The sequence below is a fragment of the Accipiter gentilis genome, chromosome 13, assembly GCF_929443795.1.
Source record: "Accipiter gentilis chromosome 13, bAccGen1.1, whole genome shotgun sequence".
NCBI classification, from domain to species: domain Eukaryota; kingdom Metazoa; phylum Chordata; class Aves; order Accipitriformes; family Accipitridae; genus Astur; species Astur gentilis.
Window position 1 is genome coordinate 30,287,174 of NC_064892.1, and position 25,311 is coordinate 30,312,484.

General features: G+C 41.0%; 1 protein-coding gene across 8 annotated transcripts in view; it reads right to left on the reverse strand.

Moving 5' to 3' along the window:
• Window positions 1-25,311, reverse strand: part of ENOX1 (ecto-NOX disulfide-thiol exchanger 1) — a 378,564-nt gene that overhangs the window by 36,825 nt on the left and 316,428 nt on the right. For all 8 annotated transcript variants that reach the window (XM_049815788.1, XM_049815782.1, XM_049815789.1 and 5 more), the window contains one exon: window positions 6,003-6,187. In XM_049815788.1, coding sequence (XP_049671745.1) covers window positions 6,003-6,187 — 185 coding nt within the window. The remainder of the gene's footprint in view (window positions 1-6,002; window positions 6,188-25,311) is intronic.

A 25,311-nucleotide genomic window follows, 5' to 3' on the forward strand; every position in this document is an offset into this window, starting at 1 on the left:
CTGTTTATTCAGCAGGTAAAATGCAAATAAAAGGGGTAATGTTTTTTATCCCTTTTATTTACTCTTCTTTTTAATACTGCATTTGGAGAAGAATCAGTTTATAGTTGTGCATAAGTACATTGGGTGGGTTACAGGCTGAATAGATGTTTGGTAAGCAAAAAGTAGGTGGATAAAAAAAAAAAAAGACTACAAATCTCCTCTGCATTTAGGCTTTATTAATAAATATAGCCATAACATGCTCCATCTATTCAACAATGATGTTAATGTCAGTGCTAAACTGCTTCTAGAACCCGTATATTTAAAGGTAAATGGTTGTTATAATGGTCATGGCGCTCACATGGCACCAGATTGGGCAATTTTTAGTCAATGGCATATGTGTCTGTGACTTCTGACATTTCAGAAAGTTTGTATGGGAGAGAACGGAATGGCTGTGACAGTTAACAACATCTGTGAAGCATCTGAGAGCTGCAGACCTAAATGCCAGCTGAGGCTTATTGGAAATTAATACGTGGTAGATTGGTTAGAAGAGTGATGTGGAAAAAAAGGTTTACGACACCTATCCTACTAGCTGTTGAAACCTCCTGGACAGAAACTTGCTTTTCCTTCCTGCTCCCACCGAAAGAGAACGGACCATGGGAACAGTCAGTTCTTCCATTACTTGTATGAGATAAAACTACTTTTTGTATAGGATAGGAGAGGAAAGAACTGCGCAATGCCATCTTTACTTGTAAAAAAAAAGTTCTGCTAGCTCAGTGAGGACATCTGAAAACGGACTAGCTCCGCTCCGGTGGCTGGGAATGGCAGAAATCCAATTCAAAAGGCAACACAGCGAGGCCAACAGTAGCTATCTCTGGCTTTTCTACTCAGAGTGGTTACTACACGTTAGAGGTATATGACCTTGCTTAAAAAGCTGAGAGATGAGCCTTGTGCCATCTCCCTTAGACAAAAGCATCCTCACCCAGCTCCCAGTGACTGTTCCGTGGAAGATGTTCACCCCACAGTTCTCATCACCAGATACGTACCCTGGGCATCGAGGGAGCAGTGAGTGTAAGGAGGGAGCCGCGATGCATTCCAGCAGCTCTTCTTCCCCCCCCCAACCACAACAAGGAGGCGTATTACAGACCAAATTGTCCTTCCCTGGATGACCACTGAAAGCCTGTAATGACGGCTAGTCACCTGGCATTTATCAGAGCCCTTTAAAAAAGAAGTGTATAAGTCTCAGGCGCACGTGCTATTTATTTTACATGCTAAAGGATTAGTAAACTGCAAAAGCTACTCCTCGGTGGGTAGGAAATGTCAGGAGCAAAGTGGCCTTTGCAGCAAGACCTTGATTTGCATATTGAACAGCAAGGACAGGGAGGTATTGAATAGGGGATGATTAACCGTGTGCTCGCTGTCTGCGGCACTGAACGGGGAAGGGTCTCCGAGGTGTATGAAGCGAGATACACAGGCAGTAGTTCTGGCAATTCCTGGCTTCTGAGTGCTCAGGTTCACAACCTGCATCGCTATTTGAGCAAAATTGATACTGTCCGGGGGAAAAAAACATAAAGAAGACAAGACAAAAGAGGACTTTTCATCACGCTGCCTCAGTGACACCCATGTGGGTCGTCAACAGGGCCAGAATACGTTCAGCCTGATGCTGAGACACCCTGAGCTAACGGAGTCGGTGGCACCCACAGCAGCGTATCAGCCTTTATGTCAGCCCTACGCCGACCACCCACGACTGTTCCTATTGTTTTTCCTTTCCACCCCGAGAGCTAATTTTAGGAGAGGCACCCCACCTCGTGCATCCCCTGCTCGTGCAATAACCCCATGGCTCGGCTTTAATGCATCGCTGCCAAGGAAGGGGGGCGCGTGCTGTCGCTGGGTGTTAGGATTAGGAACCCCAGCTCGGCTAATGAATCGGGGCCCTTAATGAGGTGCCTCTTAAATGTCCCAGATACACCCCAGCGTGAGCAACAGCAGCACTGTGGTACGCTCTCCAGAGAGAACATAGGTGGAAGCATGATTTAGATGGGGATTTCTGGATGAGACCCTTGCCTGTAGGAGCTTAAATTCAGCCCATCGTGCTCAGGGAGTGGTGAGAGAACACTATCATACATTTACATGGTGCGCTGAAGCGCCGTGCAGAATTACCAGTCTATTGGCAAATGAACCAGTTCAGGAATCAGGACAGCTGTGCAAGCACGGCACCATACCTTGGCCAACTAAGCCTGCCGAAAAGGTGGAACTAACTTGCTCAATTAGAGAGCCATGCTGAAGGAGGTGTGCTCTGTAGACTTAGGACTAACTTGAGGACTGAAACATTGCACCAATGGCTGTGCTATGGAGGTGGCTCATGAACAACCCTGGATAACCATTAAATCCTAAAATTTACTTGGAAATGTGCTAATGAGTGTCATCTCCTATGTGGCCAACTGACATTTTTCAAAGGCTTCCAACGTTATCAGTTTCCGGCAGATTTTATAAAGGATATGGAAGCCACATCATTCATTCAATAGCGACTCACTGCCAAATTCTGAGTCCTTGTTTCAAAGCATGAAGGTGGCAAGTGCATTTCCTCAAGAATTTTCTTTGGTGGACAACAAACAAGAAGAGCATCGTTTTCATTCTTTGTCCTTGGAATGGCTGAAATATTTTGATGAGAATTTTTTCAAAAGAATTTTGGTTGCTACTTCAGATGGAATATGAAAACCCAAATGGTTAAAATTTGGAGAAATTATAGACCCACTGAAAACTGAGTCTTATAATGGCAAGCGTTAAGCAACACTACGAGGTGATATTTTCTGCATTACCTATAGTCATGTATCTGGTAAAACATTTCAGACAGAGGGATAGGATTCTAAAAATTCTTACAGCTGTGCTGTGAAGTATTGTAAAAATAGTTACAACTAAAACATCCTCCCTTGTGATCACAGACTTTGTTAGAGAATGCCAAACACTGCTGGAAAAACAGAGCCATGCGAAAAGTGATCTGCTTGGTATGTGTGTTCTCATGTAGAAATAAATTGAAGGCAATACCACCTATGCAGCAGTGACAAGTTAATTCAATTTCCATCTCAAAATCAGGTAAAGTGTATCTCATTTGTTACCATGGATACAAGACATTATTTCCATTTGTTTGAGATCTCACAGTGGGTATGAAATTAAACTGTGACACAGTTTTATGGAGGAAGTTGACTAAAAACCCCATAAGTTCAATGTCATTAGTCCAAAGGATTTTCTTTTTTAGACACGCTAAATAAGCAGGTTGCTACTGCTGCCCATAAGGTATACTTCATTAGCAAACATCTGTGTGATTTTGCTGATGCTACTTTAGATCAGTAGGAGTGATGGAAGAGAAAATAAACATTCACTTCATCAGTCCTGCAAATGTAGGGAAGAATCCTGAAAAATGTCCAGATGGTAGAAGTACATTCAAAATACATTGATGGTGTGTTATTTGCTATTGTTTGGCACCAAACTTGTTTACAGAAAGTTCCTTGATTCTGAAAATGCATCCACTTTTTCTCAGATAAATCTGCTTTTCAGGCTGCAGCTCAAATCACTTGTTCTCTAGCTTTCAAAGTTAGAAGAAGAAGAGGTGTATGAAAAAGTGGGGGAGAATGAAGAGGAAAGAAGGAGGAAGACTACATTTTTTTAATGCTGACACATATACAGGGTTCAGGAATTCAATGGCATTCAGTTTACCTTGTGTGAAATTAATTTTAATATATACAAAAGGATAAAAGGGAATACAGGTCTTCTTGTTGAATTATTACTACTCAAATCCTGGCTATATGTTTAATATTTCATAGAGAGACTGATTTCCATAGATGCTGAGCACCTGCTATACCGATGGATTTCAGCTAAGGTTGTCATCTCTCAACATTTACAAAACCAAGCTGAGATAAAACAGACTCTACCTAAATCAAAGGTTTATTTCTAAATATTCATGCATGAACTGCACAAAAAGCACAAAGGTTATGGGATGCCACGACTATGGCTAATCATTGAAATCCAAAGCCAACATCCAGCTGCTTAATTGACTGATAATTTCCCACCAAATATTCTGAACTCCACCTCCCGTGCTTCTGTGTTGTTGCCTTCCTCAGCATATTGTCAGACTGGATTATCTGCAATGTCTTCTCCAGCTCCTTGGGCCATCTCTAATTATATCCCATTGGGAGATAGAAGGTCTGACCCCGAGATGGCAAACTAGAAAAATTCAGAACCTCACAGCAAAATTGTCATGAAATAGAAACCCTCAGAGGAATAGGGACTACAATGTCCATTGCTAGCTGAACAGAGATAAGTAAGTCACTCTCTGTTATTGACTTGCTTTATTAACATTTGCTTGAAGTTCAATAGAAATCTATTTATATTCTACAGACTTGATTATCCTTCATCCAGACCCCAGGTAGGAAATTATAATAATGCAAAATGAGCATTAGGGCTCTAGCGTTTTGATTTAGTAGTATTTTGTGCCCACTTTTCACTAATTTTAATGGAGAATTAGCACCAGGCTGAAATTTAGCACAATATTTATATATGCAGTTAAATTTAATGAAGCCAGTGATATTTAAGTATCCATTTATATAAGGATAAGATCGTGAATAGACCTCAAGCATATCTAAAGTATACCGAAACCTCAAGTATTTCTGATTAATGACTTCATTCCTAAGTTCGGGAAAGATTTTATGCCTGCATTATCGACGACTGATTTTTGATTTTTCAAATATTTTGTTCAGAAGTATTCCACTGTACCATAAATGACCCTGATTTTGTAAAACTTTGCAGGCTTAAAGGGGCTATATAAACACACGTGTAGGCTTGTCTTGTGCTCTGTTATTTGGCGTTAGGTGGGATTTGCAGGCTTGTTAGATTCGACGGGTACCGTGATAGCCACGCAATTCCTAACCCAACTAGGCAGCTCACATGTAAATTAATGTCTCCTGGGTTTTGCCATAAAAAAGCAGGTTACTGCAATCGGGAAGTGGGTACAACTTGTCCCCTTCTGGAATCTAATAACCGGGAGCGATAGAGGAGTGCCCGCGTTGCTTCAGGGCACAGATGAAGGAGGCAAAATTAACCTCTGCGGTGACATCTCGAGAAGCTCCATTCTAGGTGGGACCCCAATCCAGCGCCATGGTGAGACACTGCCCTTGCGCCCTGTCTCGTATGAGCCGAATACAAGTGCCTGGGCAGGAACGATGTTATACCCATGCGTGTTGAAGGAGGGGTGCTTACGCGTTAGTGACGTGTCGGATGAAGCAGCGGGAGCAGTCTGGGTGCGCTTGCCAAGACTTGCCCAGCACAATGTCAGGAGCACATCAACAAATAAAGGAGAATGCTTAAGATAAACTGACCCACCCCTGCAGGGACACATTGCGGTTTCTTGCTGACTGGGGTCAAAGAAAAAGCTTTGCTGCTGCACTAAACCACTTCTTTAAAAAATGCCTGAATGAAAAGGTTACACCCGTGGGTCAGCATAAATGATAAAAGCTCAGGAGATAGCACTGATGTTGCTATGCACTTTCAAGTTAGCAGGAGGGTAGTCTGGACGAGCTGGAGATGTCTCAGTCATCCTCAAACGTGAGCAGAAAAAGACAAAGCCGAGAAGCAGAGATGCATCTGAAGATGCAGATGAATGCAAATGAAGACACCACAGAACATTGGCTATGCTACGCTGGACAAACTTTCTTGAACTTTTGTGTGGAATTCGAGCCAATTGGATTAAGTCGGGAGAGCAATTGGGGATGTACTGAAGTAATTTGCTCCTAACAAGATCATGCATAAGGAGCTTTCTTGAATGATCAAGGGGTTTACTGTCGATGAATTCCTAAAATAACTATCCCTAAATATGTCCCCGATTTCTCCTCCCCTTTCCCCCATGTAAAATCCGTAAAATTTTGACTCTGAAAAGAAATCAGGACCTTCATGACTAATAGTCTTAAGTACAGCACAGCCCCACGGTACCACTTTCCTAAAAAAAGACCTGTTCTTTTCTTCCTTAGCAATACCTGCTGCATGCCTTGCATTGTCTGCTGTAGGAACTGCAGCTGCTGGTCCTTTGTAAGGCTTTCTTCTGTTCGGAAGAGTTGTCCTTTCTCCTGTTTCAGGAGCTCCACTTCATTCCTATAAGCATCCAGCTGCCATCGAAGGCTATCGTTCTCTTCCTTTAGCGCATATGCTTGGGCGGCTAGAGCTAAGAGAAAATGAAAACGTGAAGACATCAGTAAAATGGATTGTTTCCTTACAAATAACGCAGAGGACATTGTCAGGGGAGATGACAATACAGCTGAAAGCCAGTGAGACATTCCGGAGCTGAGACAAGACCCAGCAGAGCTGAAAATGATTAGGTTCTGGCAAAGACCGTTGCTGGGAAGTTATTTCCTGGGATGGAGGGAGCCATAAAGCGACCCTGGATAATTCAAACACTACTTGCAATCTGGCTGCTAAATTTAGGCTTATATTTTAGGAAGAAACTGGCATGCAGTCCAAGGGCAAAGCACCCACCAACTTTACAACATTTTCCCAGTGATGTTATACGAACCAATACAGACGTTTAGTATTTATACTAGTGTAGTGGCCAGATGTTCCAGTCAGATCTGTGCTAAGGAATTTTGACTACATAAAGTTGCTGGATTTAGTCCCATGAGAGAGGAAACACAGAAATTCCTCTCCAATCTCACTATGAACTACTTCGTAGCAATGGTTATGAGGAACCATTTAGACGGAAAAATGATGTAATAGAGTAAAATTATATAAAATGCAAATGCTCAAAAAAAGTGTTGGCACTACAAGAACATTACTACATTAAAGACATTGAAAGACACTTAAGTCATTTCCTTAGGAAGCTCCATTTGGCCCCTTTTCAATTTAGAATGGCATTTTTATTATCATAACTGATAGCAGGTGTTTGTGAAGAAATCGATTAGTATGCAGGGATGGAAATTACATTTGCCAAATGACTTGCACAGTCTGCAATATAAGCTAAAATTTGTATAGCAAAAGGCAGAAGGCTATAAAGCATGTACTAGGAACATTATTTAAATAAATTATCCAAACATAAATACATATAGGGAAGTGTGGCATTCATTACTTTAGGGATGTGGTTATCATCCTGTAGAAGAACCCACTCCTAGTAGTATTTATACTTGGCAGTAGCAGTGGTCATTTGGCATAGCAAACTGCCATACTATACTATTTTCCTTCTTGGAACCTGGTAACACAACAACATTACAGACCAGCTGTAATTAAAAAACAACAGTCTACCATAGCCAATTCTATCAACATTTGGTAACTGAAGCACATAACTGATTTACATTCCTGATTAAATGATTTCAGGCTTGGTATCACAGCATTCTTTCTTGCCCACCTACAACAGCAATATGGTTAAACTGCAAATTATAGGAAATTGTATATTAACTCCATTTAATGTTAGGCCTCTCTTGACTAGACCTTCCGCAGATAAAGAGTCCCCTGTTCCCCATGATAACATGATTCAACACATTTGTGAAATTATATCAGCACTTAGATAGAAAGTCACAATATTTCATTACCGATAAAAATGTTTTATCTTTGGTAGGACAAATCTACCTTTTTCTTAGATAATTTTTACTAATTTTAAAATAGTACAAATGCATTATCCAAAACAAAGTACAGTTAGCTACTATTCAAACACAGACATGGATTGGTTATTGCGCTTAATTTGGATATTCTACAGAACCTCTCTGGAAGATTTAGCAACAGTTACAGTATTGTTACATCAAATTAAATTGTTCTGAAAAGCATGTAATCATCCTTCCATGACAAAATTTACCCTCAAGAAATCGCAATGATGAGTCCAATGGGCAAATAAGAGGATGAAATCCTTTTTTTTTTTTTTTTTTTTGTAAGAGCCAAAAAGCTACAATAAAAGAAAGGGAAAAACAACAACAAAAAAAGAGGCCAAGCAAATAAAAACCTCAAGCTAACAAAAACTCAAGTCAAAATTAAATAGTTTGGGTTGGAAGGGACCTCTGAAGACCATCTAGTTCCAACCCCCCTGGCATGGGCAGGGACACCTTCCACTAGACCAGGTCGCTCCAAGCCCCATCCAACCTGGCCTTGAACACTGCCAGGGATGGGGCAGCCACAACTTCTCTGGGCAACCTGTGCCGGTGCCTCACCATCCTCATCGTAAAGAAGTTCTTCCTCACATCCAATCTAAACCTACCTTCTTTCAGTTTAAAACCACTGCCCCTCGCCCTGTCACTACAGGCCTTGGTAAAAAACCCCTCTCTGTCGTTTGTGCTCTCTTTCTCCTACCAATTAGACTCTCCCACAACTTAAAGTTTGGGTTTTTTAAAGTAATACTCAAATCCGGCCAGAAACTGCCTACCCTTCTGCTCTCTGGCAGCATGAAAGGAGGCCATCACGGGCACACTCAGGTTTTTACAGTGGCTTGGCAGCAGTAATTCATCTGCTGTCCATCACCTAACCCAGCTCTTAAAAAACTTCTGAGAGCTGCTGTGTAAGCGGAGGGCGTAAGGCCAATGTACTTGTTTCATTTCACTGAAATGTGGGTTAGGACCCAGATTCAGACGACGTTCAGGCTGCCCTACCTGGAAAAGCTGCCGTTGTGTATTTTCTAGGTCGCGCTACAGCCCGGTTGGAGAACTCCTTCTCCTTTTTGTCCTCCTACGTGAGTTCAGGCAACCGAGCGGGGCAAGGGACAGCACGAGAAGTCTGCTACAGGGGCAGCAAATTAGGGGCAATGGGAAGGGCTACGACATATTGCAAAAGTAAGTAACCTATAGGTGATGAACCTATTGGCGTTTAAAACACGACTCATCCAAATGGAACAAGTCACAGAATGTATGAGGGGTGAAGGTAACGGCCCATTCTTCCTGTAGAAATACAATACAGCTTTTTTACTGCAAAAAATATCAGAGGTGCACCTCTGGATGCCATTATTTCACTATTTTAAATTTCCTTTTAGTATACCATATTAAAACCTATATGACAATCATTACATTGCAGTACTACCAAGAAGTCCCATCCAAGGACGGATGCCCTCTCATTCCAGATTGCAGACACCAGAAAACAAAGGCTGTGTTTGGAAGAGGTTACAAACTATTTTAAGACAAAATGGAAATATCTCAAAAACCCCAAAGTGAGAGATTAAGAACACAGCAGAGATAAGTTTGTGATATTAGGCAGGATTCCCAGAGGTGTACAATTTTTTATCAACATTATTATACACTCTGGTGATCTACCTAGCCGTTCACAGTAAGCGATTAAAGTCAGACTCCAAGGTAGAAATATGTCCTTAAATAAGAAAAATTCAACACATATAGATAGCAGCAGTGTAACAGAATACTAAATTGTCACAAGCTTTTAAAGGAATTAATTCCAGATAAGAGTTCACAAACGATATGACATTAAATACATGTAGTTCCTTTGCTATTTAATTTAAAGCTACATGTAGTCAGTTCCTAACGTGTGGACAGAGTGGTTAGCAGAAAAGGAGAATAAGGCAAAGGCAGGCAGCTGGTGGACCCCAGGGGCTCCAGCTCATTCAGCACTGGGTAACTGTTGTAAACAAAATCAGAAACGTTCTTTGTGTTGACCTAACTATAATTTTAAGATATTTATATTTTAGTGCACTAAAATTAAAATAATTCTGGATTCAGACCAACGTCTCTTTTGATTCCAAACAAAGTATCTATTATATATAAACTAATTATAATTTATTTTTAATTATATTTCATTTATAATAATCACATATAATAATATGTAATTTATTACATATTATATAAAGAAAGGCACTTCACTGAATACTAAATTTAAATTAGAGGAGAGTTTTTGGGGAAAAGGGAATCTACTTTTTAAAAAGAAAATATTTTTCAAACTGATACAGAAATTTTTGCTATGACTTCATTGACAAAGGTGATGAATGTAGTTTTAGTTAAAAAATAAAATTTACTCAGCTCATCTCAATGCTACTTGTCAAGCCATTTTAAGTTTGGTAGTTCAGATACTCATCTACAAAATCCCTCTCTGAGACATGCTAAAAAGCATCTTAGGGTAGAAAGACAGTGAACGCTGAAAGCATTTACAGAAGAACTATATACAAGGAAGCTAAAAGAAAACTCTGACAAGAATCCCAAATAACTGCCCGTGCCGCAAGCAGAAGAAAATATTCCCACCTAAACAAACACAGCTGGAAACCAGCTCAATATATGTTTTACAGCATTTTCACCGAGGGATGCAAAATGATACCTGCCAGTCTCCGAGAAGCAGCTGGGGGACGATTAGACATACATTTAGCGGGGGAAACCTTCACAGTAATATTTTGAGGACATCTAAGAGGTTAGTGTGGTTTCCTTGTGCTGAGGCAGAAGTGCTACATACAATTTGGCAACAGCCTCAGTGGCCAGGCTAGACCCAAATCAAAAAGATCCTTTTTTTTTAAAAACAAGAAGTGACTGGCTAATCAGAAGTCCACTGAAGTCTAAGGACATACCCATTGACTGATGTCTCAGAAGAAACAAACAATTACCTTCATTTTCCTAGGGCATCTATCTCGGACGGTTAGGAGAGTGCTTTATGAGTAGTACTGATCTGTACCTTTTACTTTTAGCTGGTACTCTGTGACTATATTTAACCTAATACATAATAATGCCCGCTGGAGCCAACGTAGAGGAAATCTTCACAGATGATACAGGGTAACTGTAGTATTTTATGACTCACATCATGGCATAGTGACCAGGAAATAAAGTGAACACCCCACATCCCTGAATGTATCTATCTGTTGTGGAAATTAGGGGGAATTCATAATTTTCTACCGGTTCTACTAATGCACACCTGCGCTATGCATTTCTCATTAGATGACGCCCTAATAAAGTTACAGTTAACACTAATGGCAGACTGCTAATTCGCTGACTGGGGACACTCTGGGTTGGAATGCATAGGGCAGTAGGATATCATCTCAAGAGTCTGAGGCAATCCGAAAGTAGTATCTGAAAATACGAGCAAATGAGCAAACACTAACAACAATAACAGAAACCCCTCTTGTAAATTCAAGAGCACAGGCTTCCCTTAGGTCCTCCTAGCAGAACTTCTATGGATTTTTTTTCTATAGACTTTTTTTCTATAGATTCTTCTATACTTGTATAGCAATAGATCGTAAAACTGAAACCTTCTGTGCTTATTTGTCTATCTTCAGACTTTTGGTCTAATCTTTTCAGTGGAATTTCTCAGGGTTTTGGAACTTTAGCCAATGTATTGATACAGTGACATGGGTGAAAACTGATGAAGAGCATATTCCCAAACCTTCCTTGCCATCTGAGTTCTACTAATGCCATTATCCTAATTTCCTGAGTCGAAAATAAGGCTTTAAATGATATAATGCTCCTTTTGATAACAGCAACAAGAAAAGCATCAAAAACTGTCAAAATGATGGCTGTTATTATGGTAATTTTTTGCATCACTCCCATTGCAGAGCATTTACAATGTCAAAAAAAAGCCATCTTGCAACTTCAAAGAGTTTTCAGCTTGAGGGACTGAACAAATGTGAGAGGAGAGAAACAAGGGCACAAAGTTCACAACTATAAATACAAACAATAAAAGTTATCCCTGGCCTCCAGCTAGCTTGCTTGTTTTTCAAATAGGTGAACTGTGAAGCAGTACAACCAGAAGAAAACCAGCACGGAAAAAATCTTTCTGGAGGATCCGGATGGGCATGAGCTGTGTCATGATGGTGTAGAAAACAGGGTAAGTTATACAATAACGGCATTTGTCATTGCAAGGAAGATGGTCTTAGCAGAAGTATAGAGTGGATGGTCTTAGGAGATACGTTGTGTGTTATCTTGAGAAAGGGTTCAAGTGAGGGCCAAAGAAAAGGAACTCCTGGAAGTCAGACACAAGGGTACACGGTTTGGGTATGAAATTTGACAGAATAAAGGCAGAGGTCAGATTCTAGGAAGAGCTAGGTGGAACAAAAGAAAATTTTGGACCCGAGTTCAGTATGGGAAGGAAGAGAGAAGGAAGCGTGGTAGGACGACTGGTGGTGGCACAAGGAAGATGGTGGTATTTTGATCAGTTACTGGGTATAAGGAGGAAGAGTTCAAAAGTGAGTAATGGGCCTGGTTTCATGTGGAATGTGAAACTGTGAGAGGATACACTGATGTGTACATGCTGCCGTGTGTCAGGAAAGGGCGACGCTGAGACTGGGGCTTCCTGGAAGGAAAAAAAATTCCGTTTCAGACACTAGACGGGACCACTGGACCCTCATTCATTTTTACCCTATAAGGCTCTACTTAGTGCTCCAGCCCACAGGAAATTAAATTTTTTGCCGCAGTCTGAGGATGGAGTGGTGAGGACGCAGTGGCAGGGGTGTGTGAGGCGATGCCAGTGGGTGACCCACACCTTGAGGTGGGTGGGAAGGTCGCGAGGTGGTGGGATGGAAGGCACGGCCCTCACGGCAGACGGAAAGTTGGATGGTCTCTGCGGTGGGGACACACACCGAGCAACTAGAGAAGCATTAAGCTATGCCTCCACCGTGAACTGTCAAAGCTGACCCTCTCTCTGTATTCTCCACTCGCTGTCAGCTCCTGGCAGAATGAGTTGGTGCCGTTATTATCTATAACTGCCCAGGTACAGGTCCACTTGTCTCATACCTGACTTTTGTAAACCCTACCATAAAACCTGAGCTCTGAGAACAAGTTTTAGTTACACATGCTCTGGGCACAGTTCAAAGGCATTTGGGAAAGCAACTCTCTGACTAAGGTACACCTTGGTCGCTTTGAGGCATCTTCTCAGCCCATTTTACAACCATGTTGGGCTCCTGAGTTCTCCGATATCTAAAGTGGCTTTGATCCATTGCCTTGGATTCCTAGAGGACACTTTCTTTTCTTTACAGACAGTTACTAAATACCCGATCTCCAGCATAAATAGTACTCGGATGTCAATGACGGGTGCATAGAAATATGTCTGATATTAGCAGATAAAAGCACCATTATTCCTATACCGCATTCTTTAACAAATGCTTCTTCCATTGTTCTCCCATGTTTCCACAAAAATAGACTATGTCACTTGGCTTTTAAAAAAAAAATCCTTTGGTAGAAGCTTGAAAGCAGCTAGCTAACTAGCCTGAATAAACTCTGAAAACAGAATTAGAATGGTACAAAAATAAATCATTTGGGGCAATTAGAAGCTAACCTAGCCACGAACAGTTTTTTCTTTCCCCCTTCATTCATAATGTAACCAAACAATGAAGCAATTTCCACATTTTTTCCTAATGTTAGGCACACTTCATTTGAATGTCTCAGTACCTGCAAATTTGCACTCTAAGGGCACTAATTATCCCATATGAGGAGGGGTTATTGTCATTAATGTTAGTGGGAGTTAGGGCCCGCACACTGGGAGGGAGTTTTACTCTTTTACAAAACCTGCTTTATTCAGGTGCAGTTGCTTCAAAGTCCTTTCCTCACCATGCAGCCTATGTTCAATGCAGAGAAGCTCATTATACCAGTTACATTCATGATGATACCAGATGTTCAAAATGAATACTCATGAGAATTATTTTCAGGCTTCCTATTCACATAAAACTTTCTGGTGAACAATTAGTAAATGGAAGGATGCTGCCAAAAAAAAAAAAAAAAAAAGAAGGAAAACCAAACCAAAACAAAAAAAAAGAAAGAAAGAAAAAAAGAAGAAAAGTTGCACCATCATTTAACTGCAATTTTATCCATCCCATCCAGTACAGACAGATGTAACATTTGAGAAAGCAAAGCATTTGTCTGAAGAGACATTTTCTCAGTTTACAAAACTTCTTCCTGCTTAACAGACTTCAGCAATAGCACCGTTCTTTCCCAGGTTTACTACACATGTGGCTCACCAGTAATTTATGAAGGCTTATTATTTCTTGTGTAATGAAGCATATCTCTCTGCAAATAGCAAAGAAGGTGTAGGGAATGGGAGGACAGATTACAGTCCAGCTGGGCCTCATAACAAAAAGTAGCACGCAAATGCTGGCTCTGCAGTGGACTAAGAAAGCCCCAGAGAGCAGTGCTGCCAACTCCTGTGGTGTTATGATGAGTCTCACGATACCTGACATTTTATTTAAAGCCCTAGAGAGATCATTAACCGAAAACCTCCGCTTTAAGTTTCTGGACTAGTAGCTTCCAAACTTTCTAGACTGTGGATCAGTACTGGCTCTCTGTATTTAACCCTGCTCTCACAATCTCTGACTTTTCATTCAAAATACTAACAGGGCAATTTGATCTCACTGGTTTAGCCAGTCCTAGGAATAAGATGCAAATTACCTACCACAGTCTTACAAGTCATCATTGGCTCAGGAGCTCAGTTTGGGATCGCTGATCTAGACCTCATGGCTGCAAAAACCCCACTTGAACAGTGAACCAACTTTCTCTAAAGGGCTCAAAAGACAGAAGGCTAATCTCCCATTTTAAGCCAATCTTTCCAGCCCCCTCTTGGTACCTTCCTCTCTTTCCCCCCTGTACTGGTTCTGTTCAGTTCAATTCCAAATACATGAGTCCATCTCTTTGCTTATTTATAATTGCCACTTGCCTGACACTTCCAGATGTTTCTCTCTTCCCTCACACTTATTTTGCAGTACCTTCTCCAGTCCCTTCTTACCCAGTTCTGTCCCAGGTAACTTGCAGCATTAAGTGATCTGGACTTTTCCTACCAAGATGTCACATCACATTACTGAAATGCATATTTAGAATTTGGAAGAGACCACCTTGTTACAATAACATCAAAGCCTGTCACATTTTAGGTCTATTTTACTTGACAGCATCTCTTTGGAGAACAGGAATCTACATAGCTCATAAATGATATTTTGACAGTTGCTAGTTAATCTGCCCCGTTGAGACCAGTTTCTCCAGGTCACCTCCTTAAAGCAAAGGCCCCTTATTTCCTCTCCTTTTTGGGTTGCAGTTCTTCTACTGCTACCCTTGATATGTACCAAGCCCAACTGACTTGGCATACGCGTAAGGGGAGACAGGAGAGGGAAGAGTTGGCTCTTCACAGACAACGGTGATGGGTGGACGGTGAGTTGGGTTGGTTGTTGCGTTGCCTTTCCTACCTGGTTCTCCTCTGGAACTAGGGGCATAGGAAGCAAGCCATCATAAGAAAATGTAGGGGTGTAAATTTGATCAGTTCTCAGATATTTTCAAAATGCAGTAAAAATCACTCCTTTTCACTGCTTATTATAGTATTTGGTTTGTGATGAGGGGAATTTTTCAGCTACTTTATATTTGCCAATAACTGCTGCCTCAGTTAAATATAATTAATCAAGTACTCAGTCTCTTTTAGAGGTTCTGCTTTTTTTTCCTAATTGAGAAACAGAACAACTACAACACTTTTACAGAGATTGTGCTTTCAAGATGCCAGCAAAGAAGTGACTTTTTCCTCTAATCAATGATATTAAAAAAATGACTGTATTCCTGTAACACAAAAAGTGAACAGAGGACATTTTAGTCTTGAGGGCAAAGGAGTACGTTCACTCAAGTAAGAAAAGTGCTGGTTACTGGGGAGATGCCAAGTGGCACTGATGACCCTCTCCCACATCAGTAATGGAAAAATGCCGCTTGTATTAATGGTGCTTTGCAACTGAGGGTACAGACATTTGAATTCTGCATAGCACAAGAGATGCTGATGAGTGCTCAGTGTTCCATATATGTCATGTTAATCTTAGGTATATTGCATAAATGGATTGTATGTATGTGTCTACATGTGATTGACACATAAATTAGGATATTCAAACATTATTGTATATAGGTAAACCTGCGTGTAGGTGGGTTACTTCTTAGGATTCAGAATATTTTTATTCAGACTTAAATAATAAACACTGGCATTTACAAGACGCCTGGCTGCATTGCTGCTTTTGGCATTTGAACTAGGAATTGCATTCAGGCCCAGCAGCACTGTAACAACTTGGGGGAAAAAAAAATCTGTAGGACTTATAAATATGAAGAAACTGTCATTGCTACTTGGAAACAAACTTGACAGTGTGCACGTGAATCCCTCAATTTGTCACATTCATTAGGGAAGAAAGGGATGCTCTGATTATTTTAAGTGACTGTGGTGGTTTGAATTGTTCTGATTTATGATAGGCAAATTTTGTTCGTAAACGTAAAGCGCTTTCTATAAATGTGAGGATAAACCACTTTTGTTCAAAATTCTATTGCACTTTAAATTGCAGTAGAGCCTTTATCCAGCTAGCTATCTGACCTTGTACTGGATTGGAGGGCTGACCTAATTTTTCTTTTAAATTTGTGCATAATACTCAAATACTTGCTCCGTTACTTTGGCCTTAGATAAAAATGGATCTTAAATATGGGAGTATGTTTTTACCCCTTTAGAAGGCATAAGCAAATGATCACACGAAGCCTGTAATTTCTTGACTCTCACATTCAGAGACAGCATTTCTTGAGCCATTTATCACTTATGTGAATGGAAGGGTGTCCAGAAAAGCCGTATCTGCAAGCCAAAACCTCCTTTTCTCCCCTCCCTCCTGCCTCCAGCATATTCAGTATCTGCAAATATCGGCCACTGTGCTTCTCCACAATTTAACATGTTTAGTAGGTATTTTCTCAGCTAGGGAAAACTAAAATGTGTTGCAAACTTGCAGATGACAGGGTTCTACAGAGCTTAGTGGTACTTCCAGTCCTTTCAGAAACAGACAATTTATTGAAATTCGCAAAAAGCGTGTAACTTTGAAGAGATAACTGTGAAATACTCCTTGTACCAAACTTTCTGGGTAAGCCACTGCTTAGGACTTTGTATCTGTGGGTGTTGAGCAGAAGGTGAGTGCAAACACTCCGGGCAGCAGGCAGCAGCTTGTGGGATCAAGGTCTAACAGCACCGGCATCTCAAAACCCATCAACAAAACATGACGAGACAGACGACTATCTGATAATAGAACAACATGGGGAGAGCTGTTGCTTTTTATCATGTTCTTCCTCGACTGTTCCAAGCGCTCACTTGTCTCCAGAGCTCAGACAAATTTAAGAGGGAAGACAGTCTATGACTGACACATGACAAGGAAGCAATGAAGAAACCGGTGTTGTGGACTAGCAACCACCCAAATCTCTTCAGAGAGATCCCTGGTTGACATGGGAGGTGGGCACTTGGCAGTTGCAGAAGCAGCTCAGCAATCAGTGGATACAAGTGCTGTAAAGACATGCTTGGCACAGTTCTTGCACCAGATGAAACTTGCAGTGCATTGAATATGTGGGGGGCTGAATAAATAAACAAAAAGGTTGAAAACTATTTTGCCCATTGAAAGACAAAAAAAAAAGGCAATTAGAATTCTACCTAATTAACAAACAAACAAACAAACAAAACCCAACAAAACAAACCGCCTTTCTTTTAACACAGAAGAAAAATTTTCCTCCTTTTGAGTTCTGTACACTGGTGTTCAAGGAGTTACATGCCGGAATTAGTGAGGTGGAATAAAATGGTATGGTTTTGGTATGGTATCTAGTTCTTCAGTCTGTCATCTCATATCCTAGAGGACTGTTTTTTTGTTTTCTCTTCTCTCTGCCGTGAATGTAAAACCAAAGAAGACTAAAAGAAGATCACTCACCTCCAAGCAGCTTTGAACCCACTTGGCTTTCAGTTTTATGAACCAAATCGTTCAATATATTGGTCACAGAAATGCTTTACTATGGATACGTGTCGTTAGTAAGAAGCTTATTTTCTTGAGATGGTCTTTAAGCCAAAACCAAAGAGCAGGACGTCGTGAAACTCCTCTGAATCGAAGATTCATTCACCAAAGTAAAGCAGCATCACTAATTAGTAGTAGTTTGGGGAGTTTCTGTGGCCATCCAGCTTCAAGCTCTTCCAGCTCTGCTGGGTGTGTTCTTAGCTCCTGGCATGCAACCACATCACAGACTGCCAGACAGCTGGACACACAAGGAATGAGAAGCTGCACGCTTTGAAAAGGAAGCTTTTAATGCTTTGGAAACTTCAGCCAGTCTTGCACATGTCATGACATAAGGATGCTCCCCAAACCTGCAATTATGAGTTTTGAAGCTTGCACTGACATTGGAAAAGACTCTGCTTTCTGATCATTATCTCCTCCGACAACTTAGCAACGGCTGATGTTTCTTGGATTTAACAGTGGATAAGAAGGTACCTACATCTCCACCTCAAGCAATAGCTGCAAGCTTCTCTGATGTGCTGGGGTGAAAAGGGTTTCTAGAAACAACAGGGTATGAAGGGCAGCATAACTGAGAAAACCTAAAGCCAAGAGCTTAGTTTAAACAACAGTAGAAATGATCTTTCACTGGAGGTCAGCAATGGGGTTTGGGCTGAAGCCACTCTTGAAGGAATCTGTTCTTCGTGCTCTGTTCAGAATCAACCATCTTCACTGTTATAAATAGGGCTCATTCTCTTGACGGCTAAATATGAGAGTAAGAGCATAAAAGCTTTCTATTGGAGAGGGCACTATAAGGAAGGTCACTTTATAGAAAGCATGAAGTGTAATTTGGAGAAGAATGCTAATACCAGCTATATCAGATTGCGAGGAAGCTGAAAACAGCATATGTTCTAATATTGTCTTTTATTGATTTTGCTGCCAACATCCCACTTCAACAATGTTACAGCCGCACTTCAGGATTCTTAATGGAGGGGGATGGAGAAAATCAATATACAGAGCTTGCTTCTGCTCCCATTGAAGTCAATGCGAGTTTCATTATTAACTGCAATGAGCACAGGACAGAGTTCAGACTGTTTTGTCACTTTGTGTTTGTTTTTTCTTTCCTTCTTATTTAACCTCCTAAGGGGCAACGTGTACTGTTGTCCTATGTTTTAGAAAAGTCCCATTTACACGGGGCAGCTCCCTATCAAAATGCAAGTCTACACATTCACAAATGATGTTCTGCTTTATGAAACCTAATGAAAAATTATAGCCTGTATCCTGAACTGGGAAAGTTACAATAAAAGATATAGGATTTGAAATAAATTCTAATAACAAAATCATTTCTTTCTTAAAAATATTTTCATTCAGATATAAAGCAAATAAAAACGGTTGAGCTTTCACTGACTTGTAAAATATTACTTTGAATGTCCATTGTTTGCTCTGTTACAAATAGAGGGGATGCACCCAAACTTCTTTTCACTACTATTTTAATGTTATTTACACAAAATGAAATATGCTAAAATTATCTCCAAAAATTATAAGCATCATCTTCATTCCAACAACATGCTGTTAATTTTGTTCTAGCATGAACGCAAAACATATTTTAACATGCTGTCAAAATGAGATACTAAGAATGTCAATAAAATGACACTAAAATAAATGTAAATTTAGATTGCTGTCACAAGTGGCTGCTTGGTTTTGTGAAGATGTTAGGTTGCTATAGCATTTTCCATAGCAACTTTGCATCTTATTACATAAATAATCCCTCAGTGTCCTTAAAGCTTACTAAAAACAGGATTAAATCTATTCTCATATGTAATGATCCCGCATAAAACCTTATCAGTATGAAATACCCAGAAAACATGATAAAATGTAATCTAGATAATAGTATTTCTGGCAGTTGAAAAGCATCAAAGCACAACAGACTTGTTTTGTAGTAAACGGGACATCCTCCTAAACCCCATATTAGGAAAATGCCTTTGAAGTGTCCGTTTCCTCTAAAAACTGAAAGTTGGGTTAACCCCTTCACTGCTGCATCCACAGGACCAGCACGCCCCTGCATCCCCCAGCCGGCGGGTCGTACACGATCCAGAGGAACTGGCCCAGTACCTGGGACAGGACAAGGCTGTCTTTATTCCCCAGGGAAGACAGGCTTGGCAACTACCTTCAGCCCCGATTCATCAAGGCTAAATTCAGCTAAATTCAGCTGCACAAGAAGAATTATTAGAGCCAAATGGACTTAAAACCAGGGCCATAAAATTAGGCCCCTGCCTAGACGCTTCCTGAATTTCAGCCTATTTTTGTAAAAGCTGCGGGAAAAAATGGAATGCATTTTAAGGCACAAAATTGGAGTCTGCCTGATGATAACAGCTCTGAACTGGCACGCTGTGAAAGGCGCTAGAGCAGACTTTTCCCGGCGTAGAGGGAGTAATCATCTTGTGCTGCTTTCTAGTGATCATCCCTGATGGTCTCAGGGAGCAAAGCTGATTGTCCGCTGTGTCCAGAGCATTTCCATTCAAAGGGAAGTTACTCCACTCACATTGCTTAAAAGGGTTGTTCAGCTCTCTTCTCCGGCCAGAGAGGGGACCGTGTCAGGACGGTGATAATTCAGAGCTTCAGATTTTAAATACGTTCTCTTCTTCGAGATTGCTTATAAAACCTGGTTAGTAGCTTCTGTTAGCAGCGTTTATTTGCCTCTTCATATGCCTTTATATGTTTGTTACCGCAGGGCTGATTATGACACCAGCTGCTGGTGGCTTTGAAATGGTATTGATCTATTTGAGGAGAAAAGCAATGCTAGGCCATTAATTTCTAAAGTAAATACATTTTGTTATTTTACATGATCAGCAAGTGTTTAAACGGAAAATGGGCAAATTATGGGCTTGTTAAATACCAGTATCACTTTCGCAAAATTTGATGGCGAAAAGCTACGGCATGGAGAGGTAATGACAGAAAAATAAATCAGACTTTTGTTTAAAATAAAATCTCCCATAAACCCCCAAAGATTAGACTTACAGGAAAGGAAGGGAGAAATATCTGATTCCTGGGATCAGGAGGAAGAAGAAGATCTGCCATGAGATCTGCCGTGACACTGGGCCAGTTGGAAGAAAAGGAAGAGCAAAGCTCAGCTCCACACAGCTGGGGCTCAGCAATTTCTATTCAAAGTTGTAACAAGCTATATAAAGCTTCCCTACCAGTTTAATCCAGCTATAAAACTCAGTTTCCATTCCACGTGTGCATCTCTGCATTCACACAAGCCTTAGAGAAGGCAAAAAGAGGATTGAATTGCAGAGAAAAGATGAATAAGCACCACACAGATCACTTTGGTGTTGTTTCAGGCTTTCCTTGAAGACTTGCCAGGCTTGCAACTTTCAAGATAGACTTACGAACAATGTCACAAAGCCTGTTTTATGCTGTGTGCACCCCGGTGCGATTTTCAAATACTGACTTTCACAAGGACTTACGCTCTTCTGCGAGATGGACTGCCCACTCTTCAGCCTGTCTCCTACGGCAAGTGAATTCGCTGATGCTGCAAACAGGACAGATCAGTTCAGGAGAGCATTAAAGATTCGGGCTACTGCTGAAGCCAGAAAGAGCTTCAGTGTTTAAGGTGGGCACTACTTTCGGTAGGTTTGAAAATCCTGCTTTAGAAGGTGTCGTTCCTGACTCGGAAAGCAGCGCCAATCTTACGTGCTCAAATGGGGCTTGCGCTACACAATTTGCGATTTGCTATTTGCGTGCGGTCCCCGCGACGTTATTACGTTACTTCATCGCAGGTGGTGAAACGCTCCAGGGACCCAAGGAGTGGCAAGACAGCCCTTGACCAACGCGCTCAGCATCCCCGTGGACCGAACAGGCAACGGCTGAATGAAAAGAAGCACCGTTGCCTCCGTTTGATAGTAGGGAAGTGCGATAACAGAAATTCATTGATTAGTCCGGGCAGGGGGTATGTAGCAGAGCTGGGATTTGGCCCAGAGCTCTGGGATCCCAGTCAAAAGCCTTAATCGCGCGACCATCCTTCTTGCATCCTTCTGCAGGCACCGTGCATTTCTTTCTGTTCCGCGGTGCCAGCTGCAGTCTCTCGCTGAAGTCGGAGTTGCTAGAATTAATGGCACGTCACCGAGAACTGCGAAAGGAAGAGATTAACCCACCTCCCCTTAAAGTAAAATTACAGGTGCCTTCTAGGCATAAACCAAACTTCAGCTCTTTTCTACAACATGCAGCTTCACTTCACTAATTCTTAAAATTACTTTGGAGGCTTTTACATGGGGATCCTTACTCCCGGTGCCAGCAGGTGGGAGACGAAGCATCCATAAATCCTGATTGTTCTGAAGATTTTCGTATATCCTCTAGACTCCAGTGCTGAATCCTTTTTTTTTCCCCTTGAGCTAATGCTTCAGTAGCTGCACCTTGACTTTCAAATGTATTAACTGAGTTGCCAATCATCATTATTATTTTTTTCTTAGCAATCTCCCAGCTTTACTTCAGCAATCCTCTTGTCCCTTTCAAACTCCAAAATCCACATTGCAGAAAAATCACTGTTTAAAGGCTGAATTTTGGGGAGGAAAAGAAAAAAAGAAAATAATTTAAAAGAATAGCTGATTCCACAGGCGAGATTCACTTAGTCTCAGGTCAGCCTTTTGCCAGCTTTGCCTGTATTGCAAATGACCTTTAGTCTGTGAAACCAGGAGGTTTTCCTATAAACTAGGCATGTATGAGTTCAGCCAACTTACTGGATTCCCTGGGGGGCTCTTTGGGGAGCCCTTACAGCGGTTTGAGATGTTCTCCAACAGAACAAGCAGGTAGCGATGCCTTCCTTTTCCTTGAAGATTCAGCTTGGACACGATAAGGGTAGGGTACTAAATAAGTCCAGTCCCAATTCTTTTCCCAGCTCTGCCACTGAGTCACTGGTATCAGTAAATCAAGTTCATAAACAACTAGAAGAGCAATTGGCAGGTGAAAGAAGAGGATTTGAGTCTAGAATGGAGTGACACACTTGGCAGCAAGTCCCTCTGGAGCTGTTCTGCACTGTCGCAAGTAGCAAGCAGCAAGCCCAAATCATCCCAAACAAATGGCTATTAGTAGATTTCTAACATGCACCATGACTTGATCTCTTGCACGACCTAATATCTTGCACAACTTGAAGAAAAAATGCAAACCATTCTTAGTAACAGCTTTTTCATCATCTACCCCAAATCCCCAGAACTTATTGTGTACAAGGGCCTCAGCTTACTGTGACGTTCCTCTGGAACCTGAAGTCCAGCGATTCTGGATAAGCATTCGGGCGCTGAAGTCCTTCTGCACAGCCTCAGGGCTTAAATGTGTTGCCCTGTGTTTTCAAATGCTGGGGCTGGATTCCACCATCTTTTTTTCACCATGATGAATAGGTTTCTTTTCAGATATCCTAGAGGAGAGGTTTCATTCTAACCAGTCTAGCTGTGAGGAAATGTGACACACTCAGCACCACGCTATTTAGATGCTCACAGGAGTGGAGTTATTTCTGAAATAAAAAGGCTTGACTAACAGAAGAAATTACACTGGGAGACTCCTGAAGCTACACTTTACCAAGACAGAATGAGGTCTTAGGACCCATTCTAAGTTGGTGAATTAATTAAGCCTTCTTGTACTAGGGGTGATTTAACTAGGTGAACTAGTGAAAAAAGACCTGACACAGGTGTTGGAGCCTGGGGGAATCTCTGTCACCTCTTCTAGCTTTGGGGATGGCAACTTCCCAGGAGTCTTGTTCCCACTGTCACGTAGGGCAGGCTGAAAAATAACGTCCTCAAGAAAATCACTGGGATGGCAGGATGGGCAGTCCAGAAGTCTGGAACTATCCAAATCAATTCATCATGTCTCATTGCTTCAGCCACTTTCAAATTTAGGGTTTTAGGCCTTTATGTGTGCACACTGTCCTTGAATTGAAAAGGCACAATATCTTCTCTGTGTTATTCAAGCCTTGCCCTTCCCATTGTTAAGCATTTAGACAAACATTTAAAGAAAAGGGGTTAAAAATAGAGAAAGTGTCAATGTTTTCTCACTGTGCAGAATTGTTTCTTTGTGATAAAAGATTCTTTAAAAGACATTCTTTGTAGAACAGAGGTTACTGTGAATACAAATAGCCACTCCAGTGAGATAAAGAGGTAGTTCTGGAATGACATACTCAAAAAGAAAGAAAAAAAGAAAAAGAGAAGGCGGCCAACACAAATAGTAATTTAAAAAAGAATGCTAGAAGAAAGAAGGAGGAATCACTTCTCTGTACATAAAAATGAAATAAAAAAAAGCCCTTATCTTACTTTCTTTTCATTTACCAACGTTTTATACCCAATAACTTCACTGCTTTAACTCCAAGTTCTCTCTATTGTCAATGACAGAAGAATCAAATGCACTTGCTTTAGTTGAGAGTGTAATGGTGGAAGAAGAAAGCTACAAAATTAATTTTAGAACTGGATGACTCTATGTATGGAGCAGGCTGGATCAACTCCACTAAAATCAAGAGGATGATGAATGGTACAATGGCCAGTGATGGACAAGTACTCAAGTGGATTCATACTGCTAAATTTTGATCTAGTATCCAACACAATACTGGATTTGCTAGTGTTATCACTGAGGGGACTCAAGTACCCACATTGTAACAATACATATAAAATGAAGTTGTTTGGGATGGAATGCTGTAGAAATATCCGACATGAAAACTTTCAATAGAAATGTCCCTTTCCGTGGAAGAAAACCAAACACGCTTTTAATTTGTGATGTCACAAAAAGAACGACAGGCACAGTTCTGCCCTAACCATGAATGTGTTAAACCTAGCTGAATTGATGAGTATGACAGTTCAAAACATCATTACTCCTTTTCTGGCGTGCAGGCTGTGGGTATTTCTGGCTCTACCTTCCTGTTATTAATTCTAATGACTTCCCTCCATAAGAGTGGACACAGTCAAGGTAAAATGATTAGACATTCATAAAAATTTCTGATTGCTAGCAGTGATTTGTCTGCAGCGACCTATTGTCTCCGCTCCAAACATTCTGCTAATGGTGTCTAGAAAAATTCAAATCCACAGAATTAGCCAAGCAAAAATTAAGGCTGCCCTTTACAGGTTTTACTCCAGGAAAACTATTATGTCTCCCCTCAAGGGAGATGTCGTAGTAAAAACTTCTTTGCCAGAATGACATTCCTTCCTTTGGTCGTCTTCTGGAGTCATTCGACCTCCCACAGCATTTTGTCACAGGAGGAGCCAAAGAGCATTTCTCTATATAAGCTTGAATCAACGCTTTTGTGCTGGCATACAGGGACTCGAAACCACTGAAGAGATGAAATTCATTCCTTTCTTAATATGTATGCAAAGGATTAGATCAAAATTATCCTCCTCATCAGACTCTCACTTTCTTTCCATACTACTCCCGCCTTTACCTTCCTTAAAGCTCACTGCTGGCTGGCAGCTCCCAGTTGTGCTTTGGCTTCACCTTCTGTAAATTTTCTTTCTGAAGATGAGTGTCTAAACAAGCAAACCCTTGTTAGCTACTCACAACTTTATTATGTCAAGAAATCAAGCAAAGCATCCATCCAGATCATGTTACCAGTCAGTAATTCAGGCAGCTTCTGAGCCACCTCTTGCTGTCCATCCTGGATAGCAGAGTATTTGCAGAAGGCTGAGAAAGTTGCTTTTCTTTAC